The sequence below is a fragment of the Macrotis lagotis genome, chromosome 1, assembly GCF_037893015.1.
Source record: "Macrotis lagotis isolate mMagLag1 chromosome 1, bilby.v1.9.chrom.fasta, whole genome shotgun sequence".
Classification (NCBI taxonomy): domain Eukaryota; kingdom Metazoa; phylum Chordata; class Mammalia; order Peramelemorphia; family Peramelidae; genus Macrotis; species Macrotis lagotis.
In genome coordinates this window covers 359,099,502-359,109,134 of record NC_133658.1, presented here as the reverse complement: position 1 = coordinate 359,109,134, position 9,633 = coordinate 359,099,502, and the positions used below count along the sequence as shown (strand labels likewise).

The 9,633-nt window shown below is 44.2% G+C and overlaps 1 protein-coding gene across 1 annotated transcript in view; it reads left to right on the top strand.

Moving 5' to 3' along the window:
* The first annotated feature begins 9,126 nt into the window (after positions 1-9,126).
* Positions 9,127-9,633, top strand: part of TOX2 (TOX high mobility group box family member 2) — a 306,239-nt gene continuing 305,732 nt past the window's right edge. Inside the window, exon 1 of the mRNA XM_074212169.1 lies at positions 9,127-9,352. Within this exon, the coding sequence (XP_074068270.1) occupies positions 9,251-9,352 (102 nt within the window). The 5' untranslated portion in view covers positions 9,127-9,250. The remainder of the gene's footprint in view (positions 9,353-9,633) is intronic.

The following is a 9,633-nucleotide window of genomic DNA, read 5'->3' as shown; positions in this document are numbered from 1 at the left end:
ATTCTTGTAATAAATATGTATAGTTGCTCAAAATAAACTCCCATATTGGTCATCTTAAAATATCTACCTTGTTCTGCATATTTAGTCCATCACCACCCAATCAGGAGTTGAGTGGCATTCTGAATCTATGTTCCTCTAAAAGCATGGTTGGCCATTGTGCTAATAAAAGTTCTACTCTCAAAACTGATTATTTTTACAATGTTATCAAAGTATAAATAGTCCTTCTAGTTCTGCTTGCTTAACTTTTATCACCCATATGAGTCTCAGATTTTTCTAAAACTGTCCCCATCATTTCTTGTAGCATATTTGCATTCTATTATATTCATATGTGTTAATTTGTTTGGTCATTCCCGAATTGATGAATACCCCTTTATTTCCCAATTCTTCATTACCACAAAAGAACTGCTATTACTAGTTTGTACACATAATACCTTTTTTTTTCTTTATTTGATCTCTTTAGGGTAGAAGCCCAGTAGTGATATTCAAAGGTTATATATGTTTTACTTACTTTTTAAGCAGAGTTCCAAATTGTTTTCCAGAATGGCTATTGCAATTCATAGTTCTGCCAACTGTTCATCAATATACCATTTTTTCCCTATAAACCCCTTGCTACATTTGTTATTTTCTTCTTTGCCAACTTTTCTGATTGGATGGGTGTGAGGTGGAATTTCACAATTATTTTAATTTGCATTTCTCTACTTATTTGGAGCATTTTTTCCTCATGGTTATAGATAGTTTGAATTTCTTCCTTTGAAAATGTCCTTTGACCATGTATCAATTGGTGAATGTATCTTATTTTAATAAATTTGAATCAGTTCCTTAATTAACTTGGATTTAAACCTTTATCAAAAGATCTTTCGACAAAGATTCCTCTCTATCCCAATTTAATGATTTACCTTTTAGTTGTATTAGATTTATGTGGGGAGGGAAAAATTGTACATTTTATCTCCTTTTATCTTTGTATTCCTTATTTGGTAATGGACTCATCTTCTATCAAAAAATATGAAAAATACTTTCTTCTTTTTTTCTGCTAATTTGTTTATCATATGACCATCTATGTGTAGGTCATATATCCGTTTATGATGTGAGATGTTGATCTAAAACAATTTCTAAAGGACTGTTATTCAATGTTCCAGCATATTTTGTCAGATAATCCTTATGCAAGTACCTAGGGTCTTTGAATTTGTCAAATATTGGGCTAATTATAGTGTATGCCTGATATGTTCTGCTGAAAGACCTTTATACTTGGTACCAATACTAAATTGTTTTGCTTATTATTACTTTTCATCAAACTATATTCTCCTCTATGTCTGCTTTACTCTCAGGAAGTTGTATAGCCTAAAAAATTCAGATTCTCCTTACCTTAACTTCTCTTGCATAAGGTAAATTCTTCTTCATGAATTTCCTTATATAAGGCAACTTTTAACATCTATTCATTAGATTCTTTTCTTCCTTAAGGAAGACTTATGAAGGACCTTATACCCAATAAATGTTCAGGAAATGTTGGATAAAGTAATGGTCTTAGTATAGTTGAAAGAAGACTTAGATTTAGAAACTGAAGGAACTGGGCTTAAATTCTGGCTGTGCTACTTACTATCCAGATGATTTATTATCCTTATCTGTAAAATGGAAGGTTTGAACAAGATAACCCCTAGTTCTTTTCACTTTAGATCTATGATCATTCTGGGATTCTTTTTTTATCATCTATAAAATAGGAACCATAATCTGGGCTCTGCCTCCTGATCTTAGGAAGATAATATGAGTGAAAGAAGGCACATGAACCCTCTTCAAGAATAAAGCACTCTATATACTTTTCTTGAGAAAGTTTAGTATGCACTATGACATTCATTATTTACTTCATTGGAATTGAGATCATTAACTTGAAAAGCTTCATATAGTTCTAACCACTATTCCTCAGGTCCCTCACCAGGTCAGAAGGAAAGTACAAAGGTCTAAATCTTTCTGCTTGCCTAAATTCCTGAAGTCCTCCTTTTCTTCTAGCATCCACCTTCTCTCAGTTTCCCATTGACTCTTTTCCCCTTCTAGCCTCATACATATAAATACATTCATATATATATATATATATATATATATATATATACACACATATATATTTCAGTCATATCTGATACTTCATGACCCCATTGGGGTTTTCTTGGCAAAGACACTAGAGTGGTTTGCCATTTCCTCCTCCAGCTAATTTTACAGATGAGGAAACTGAGGCACACAGGGTTAAGAGACTTCCTCATGGTCACACAGCTAGGAGCTGTCTGAGACTGGATTTGAACTCAGAAAGATGAATCTTCTTGACTCTAGACCTAATGCTCTATTCATTGTGCTACCTAACAGATTAGATAGATATAGATACAGATCCACACACTCACAAATCATATCTGCTTTGGCTTGATTTGGGTTTGGATTGGGAATTTCATGCTTGCTAAACCTAACTATATTCAAAGAAAGCATCAGGTAGAAGCCCAAATGTGAGACTGCAAATCTGGGTGCTTAAAAAGGAGTCAAGGACTCACTGTCCAGTCACAAATGACTTCTCTCATTCCTGTTTCCTTTGCTCAGTAGGAAATGGCATCATGAGGCTAAGAGGTACATGACTGCTGAAGTCCCAGAGGTTAATCTCAATTTACCTTGAATTTACTTTTCTGTGCACATAGAAAAACACAATATGGTAGAAAGAACATTGGTTCTGGGGTCGGAGGGTTAAAGGTTCAAATCTCACTTTGCTTAGTATCTAAATTACTGGGCAAATCACTTAATCTCCTAAAGTCTCAGTTTACTCATCTGTAAAATGAGGGGATTATATTAGATGACCTCTGAAATACCTTGATCCTATAATTGCTTTCTTCTCCCCATCAGTAACATAAGATCCTTGAGAGTAGAAACTCTCATTTTATGCTTGTTGAATTGAATGAGATTCATATACACAAAAATGAGAGAGAAACAGAGAAATAGAGGGAGACACACACAGACAGAGAATCAGAGAGGGAGGACAGGGAGAAAGAGGGGGAGAGGGAGAGGGAGAAGAGAGAGGGGGAAGGAGAGGGAAGAAGGAAGAGAGAGGAAGGGAGGGAGAGAGGGAAGGGAAAAGAAACAGACAGAAATAGAGAGGGAAAGAAGAATAGGAAGGAGAGAGGAGGGGGAGAGAGGAGGGAGAGGGGGGAGAGAGACAGAGAGAGAGACAGAGACAGACAGAGACAGAGAAAGAGAGGGAGAGGGAGAGAGAAGAGGGATAAGGAGAGTGAGAGAAGAATGGAGAGAGGGAGGGAGGAAGTGAGGGAGAGAGACAGATGGAGACAGAGACAGAGACACAGAGACAAAGATAGAGACAGAGAGGAAGAGAGGGAGAGGGAGAGGAAGGGAAGGAGAGAGGGACAGAAAAGGAAACAGAAAGAAATAGAGAGGGAAAGAAGAGAAGGAAGGAGAAAAGAAGAGAGGGAGAGAGGAGAGAAAGAGAGAGTGGAGGGGGAGAGAGGGAGACAGAGAGAGACAGAGACAGAGAAGTTTTGAGAGCCATATGCCTTTGAGGAGAGGGTCTCTGGTTGATTTCCATCAATATCATCTGGGTCCCTGACTGGTTAACTTTAGTCTATTTATTTCATCCCCAAATCTTTACAAGGTTCTTCCATTGTGGGCAAAGCCCAGTGTAGAAGGTTGGCAGACACAGTCTGAGAAATATATACATATATATGTATATATACATACATCCATGTAAAATCAATCTATACCTGCTTCTATTTATCATTTCTTTCTCTGGAATAAGGTACTTACATCTTGTCTCTTGCATTGGAATGTTAGCTTTCTGATGACAGGGGCTCAGTCTTTGCCTTTATTTGTAGCTTTCCAGCTTAGCATAGTGCCTGGCCCATTTATTGTTCAGTCATTTCAGTCACATCTGACTCTTAATGATCACATTTGGTGTTTTCTTGGCAAAGATATTGGAGTAGATTGCCTTTTCCCTCTCTAACTCCTTGTATACATAAGAAAACTGAGGCAAACAGGGTTAAGTGACTTGCCCAGTCACACTGTCATTAAGGGTCTGAGGCTGGATTTGAACTCAGGAAAATGAATCTTCTTGACTCTGGCTCTAGGAACTGTACTACTTAGCTACCACTGCTCTGGCACATAGTGCTTAGTGGATACTTATTGACTGACTAACTTTTCTTCTCTGATTTTTTTCAAGGGCACTACATACATACCTCTGGGTCTTCTTCAAGCAATAGACAGCTGACTATGCATATTTACAAGGACCTTTAGATGGGAGTTTGAGCTAGCATAGATATCAAATCCCTCTAAGTTATAGTCCTGTCTTCTATAAGACTTAGAGAATAATTTGGCTATCATAGGATCACAGATTTTGAGATGAAAGAGGGTTACAGAGGCCAGCTAGTTCAGATCACTAGTTTTGCAGTTGAGGAAACTGAGACTTAGTGAAATAGAAATGACTTGCCTCTTAGGCAAGTCACATAGTGGCAATGCTGGAATTTGAACCCAAATACTTTGATGTCACATGCTGTTGTCTTTTCAAAATATCATAAAGACTCAAACATTACACTGAAAATGTTCTGGCACCCAAGGTTCTTAGCCTGTATAAATAATACATGTATAAAGGAATGCCCCTCCCCAAACAATCAAGAATATCTGCCTTGATAGAATGTAAACTTCTTAAGACTGAGGATGGTTACATTTTTGTCCTTGTATTCTGTGTGCAGGGTATGCTGTCTGACACCAAGTAGGTGATTAATAAATACTTATTGCTTGATTGACCACCGACTGTAAAAGCTGAAAGGGACCTTATTGATCATTTGCTCTCATTTGTCCATTTTATAAAGAAAGAGACTGAGTCAATAGAATATAATGACTAAAGTCATAGAGTAAGTTCATGGAAAAGCAGAGACTAGAATGCATAGTCATAACTAGTTAAACTTGTTCTGAGGTGAATGTAAAGCATAGTTCTACCTCTGATGCAATTGTGCTGGGAGTGGGGAGCTCATGCCCAGATATTACTTCTTGACTGACTTTGTTCTGGGGTGCTTGGAGGCATTGGGAATTTGGTCATTCCAAAGGAAGAAGCATGCCACCTACTCTCCTCCATTGATATCAACACCTGAGGGCAAAGCCCCATTGGCCCCAAGCTAGTTATAACTCTACTGGAAAATAAATCATAATATATTCATAAATTTGGTGCTGGAAGAGACTGTTGAGGTCATTGAATCCAAGTCTTTAAGTTTGCAAGTGAAGAAACTGAGGTCCAGAAAACTTCAATGGTTTGCCCAGGGTCACACAGTTAATTAATAAGCATCTGAGACAAAATGAAAACTGAGACTGCAAACTCCTGACTCCCAAGTTTAATATTTTAGCTGCTGGATAAACACTATCCCTGACTCTCAAATCTAATGTCCTTTCTACTATTCCACACTGCTTCTCTAGAAAGTAAAGGGGTTGGACTCAATGATCACTGAGGTCTCTTTTACTTCTAACTCGATGGGATTCTATTATTCTAGCTTCTTTTTTCTCCCTGTCCATAGATAAACTCTGCCCTTTCACCGGGTTTCCATTCTCTTTATTTCACAGTCCTTTTTTAGCTTCTTTGTCCTCCTCCCAGTGTGTTGATCTCTGTATAAGGTATGTACAAGCTCCCAGGGAGTGCTGGTTACTCCATAAAATTTGTCTGGACACCCCTGGGTTTGTTGGTATCTATATAAAGCACATGGGTAAGTTCCTAGGGTGTGCTGGTTTCTTTACAAGCTTCCTCCTTACTTCCTGAGAAGTGACAGCCAAGCCAAGGTGATGTATGCATCACCCACACATGCTCATTTCCTCCCAGGTCTTGTGCAGCATTTTTTCTCCAATGACTCCACCTGGACCAGATAGTGATGATCTGTATCCCCCTATTAATGTCTTGGGATGGCAGAGAGGGGGTATCTATTGGGTTGTAGGGAGAGTCAGGAGATGACTGCAGAAATATCCTTGCTAATGCCCTCTCTCCTACTTTCAGCAACAAGAATCCTGCTATTTATAGCCCAAGTCTCTAGCCCCCAAACCTTACATTCCCCTCCCTCCTTCTATTTACGACACACCCACACACATCCCCATATCCACTTCCCCCATACACACAAAGTAGAACTTGCCAGCCTTAGTGAGGATCCAAACTCCATCTCAAAGTGTCACTGGTCCTAGTTCAGAAACATGGTGGGGAAAACCTTTTCTTCCTTGTACTTTTCCCTCTTCCCTTTCCCCCAAAGAATTCCTAGTCAAGAATGAAATTGTGTCCAAGTCAAAATCAGTAGGAGCCAAGCTCTTTACTCTTCCAGCACCAGACAGTATCTCTCAGATTCCCATTGTGGAAGTAAAATGGAGAAGGGGAAGAGGCTTTCTTTGGGAGGTCTAGAAATCAACAAGCTGGGAGAACTAAAGTAGGAACCTGGAGAATATAGTTTAGTATGACTGTCCATCCCTTATCTTTGTCCTTTCCAGTGGCTACACCATGTTATCTATCTTTACTTCTGTCTTACATTTCTAGTTTCCATCAAAACACAGCTCAGATGCTAATTCTGTAAGAGAATTTCCCCAATACCTCCCCTGAGATGCTAGTGCCTTTCCCACACCAAATTACCTCGTATCTATTTTGAATACATGTTATTGCTTCCTATAGAATGTAAACTTCTGGAGGGCAGTAACTTTTTCATTTTTGTCTTTATATCTCTTGTTTTACTAATGATGAAACTGAGGCAAATACAGATTAAGTGGCTTGCTCAGTGTGATACAGATAGTGTGGGCTGAATTTGAACTCTGACCTTCCTGATTTCGGGGGAAGCTAGGTGGTGAAGAGGATAGGGTGGTGGACCTGGAGTCAGAAAGACTCATAAAATATTTCCTAATTGGGTGATCCTGGGCAAGTCACTTAGTTTTAGTTTCCTTATCTGTAAGATGATCTGGGGAAGGAAACAGCAAACCACTCCAGTATCTTTGCCAAGAAAATCCCCAATAGAGTTGTTGTGAAGGGTTGGACATGACTGAACTCTAGACCCAAAACTCTTACTCACTTCAATCTCTTTGTTATCTCTTTGGTGGTGATCTCAGGAAGGTTCTATAGGAAAAACAGGGAGGGAATAGGTATATATACTAAAGGACAAACATTACAGGAAAATGGGCAGAGTCTAGGGGTGGGAGTTAAGAGATTATGGTTCTAGTCTTCTTTGCCATTGGGTGACCCTGAAGCCACAGACTTCTCTGGTTCTGTCTTTTTTCATCTATGAAATGAAGGAGCTCTAAATATCATTTGTCGTGGAAATAAAAGGTTGCAGGTTCAAGTCTTGCCCACAGATCTTGGGTTTAGCTAGATGATGGTTGGTCTAGGCTGAGGCCACAGCTGGAAAGTATTTATCAACTGTATGTCAGTGATGACTGAATACATATGGGTGGGGAGAGGTGTAAACAGAGACCAGGAGGTTGTTGAGAGGAGGTAAAGAGTTATGTACTTTTTATGGTCCAACAGGCTTTTATTTCTTTTACCTTTATTATCCTCCCTTCCCCTAAGCACTGTTCTTTCAACAAATATTTATTAAGCTGCTATCTTTTACTGGGCAACAGAAAGAGAGGAAGTTGAATATATTCCCCTGTCCTCGAGGAACTTACCACCTAGCTGGATGGAGAAGACATTATGGAGACTTGTCACCATACGTGGGCAGTATATGCTAAGTGTCCAAGTGAGAAATACAGAGCTCTCAGTAGAGAAAGAAGAATGAACCACTGGAGCAGGTCAAGGAAGATTGTCTAGAAAATAGAGGACTTTGTAAGAAAGCGACGATTTGAATATATGGAAAAGAGAGGAAAGGCCATTTCCGGCAGAGGAAAGCAGTAGGGGCAAAGACAAAGTGGCCTGCTAAAGAGCTCAGAGGGCATATGTCCAGTCCTTGAGAAGTGCTCATCTAATGTGTTGTATGAAGGCCTCGAATGATCTGGAGCTCACCACCTCATGGGCAGTTTATCCCATCCCACGTTGGGCAGCTCTGGTTAAGAAGGTCTCTCCTTTTTGCAGAGGTGAAATCAGCCTCCCTGTAACTCCTAGTTCTGAAGGACGCGAAGGACCAAGCAGAATAAATCGAATCCCTCTCCCACAGGACAGCTCTTTGGATACGGGAGACAGTGGTCCTGTCCACCCTCCCCCTTCCCTTCTAAAGGCGATGCACCCCGCACCCCCGGTCCTTCCAGCCCCCGCTCGAATTTCGCCGCTTAAGCTTGCAGCTTCCTGCCTCTCACCAGGGCCCTTTCCCCTTTCCTAGCCACCTGCCAGGGCAAAGGCGGGTCTACAATAAACGAGGCAAAGCACAGGTGGGATAGAGACCCACATTTCCTGGGTTAGGGATAGTTCCCCCAGTCTCTGAGTTCCCTGCCAGTCCACTCTTTGGGGAGGAAAGTTGGCAGCTCGGCCCCCGCCCCGGGGGGCACGGCGGCTGGCCCGCCTGTCACCTCGGGCTTTGCTTTCTACTTCGCTCGAGTTTGACTTCCTCGAGTTTTGCAGCCGGGTTCGCTGCTCCCTCCCTCCCTCTGCCCCCTTCGGGCAGCCCCCACTCCCGAGGGTCCCCTCCCCGGGGTCGGCCAGCGGCCCTGGCCCTGCGAGGCCTTAGACTCCCGGCCCCGGGCCCCGAGACGCGCCAGCACGGAGCAGGTGCACCGCCGCGGGTCGGGGGCGGCCTCGGCGGAGAGGAGCCGGAGCGCCATCTTCCCCCCCCCCTCTGGGTCGGTGCCCCGCTCTCTCAGGGCTGCAGGCCAGGACCCCCTCCTTCTGCGGACCCCGGCGCAGGGCGGCGAGCCCCCTCCCCAAGCTCAGGTGGGTTCCCGCTCCCGCCCGCTCTGCGGAGCCGGCCCGGGGGGATCGGCGGGTCCCGCTCCCTCTCCCCCCCTCCCCCCCACCCCACCCCGCCCCAGGCCGGCCCTAGGCTCCGGGAACAATAGGCAGGAGCCGGGGCTCCACTGGCTCCCCGCCCGCCCCGCCAGCGCCTCCCCTCGCCCGCCCCGCCCCCCGCGCACACACTCACACTCACTCACTCTCACTCACTCACGCACGCACTCAGACCCCGCCGAGCGGCAGCCCGAGTCGGTTTCATGCCCGCTGGAGCCGCCTCCGCCTCTGCCTCCGCCTCCTCCCCCTCCTCCTCCTCTTCCTCCTCTTCCTCCCCCTCCGCCCCCTCCTCCTCCTCCTCGCCCTGTGCTGCGCTGCGCCCGCATCCCCGGCATGGACTTGAGGTTCTACTCCGCAGCTCCGACGGCGGTGGGCGCCCTCCCCGGCGCAGACCCAACTTGCCTGGGCCACTTGGACTATTACCACTGTAATAAGGTGAGCGCGGGGGGCAGGCTGCGCGACTCCGGGGCTCCGGGGCACCCACGGGAACCCGGACCCGGGCTGGCTGCCGCTTTTTGTCCTATGCTCCCCCCCACCCCCCACCCCGTGCCTTCCGGCCTGAGGTTTGAAAGGAGCGCACTTGGCCGGGTGCCGGGAGCCCTGTGTCCTGTCCTTCCTTCCTTCCCTCCCTTGGCCCGGGACAGGGGCGAGCGCCCCCTTCCCCCATCCCCCCCCCTGCCAGTGAGGAGGAGGAGAGGAAAAGAAGGAGGAGGAGG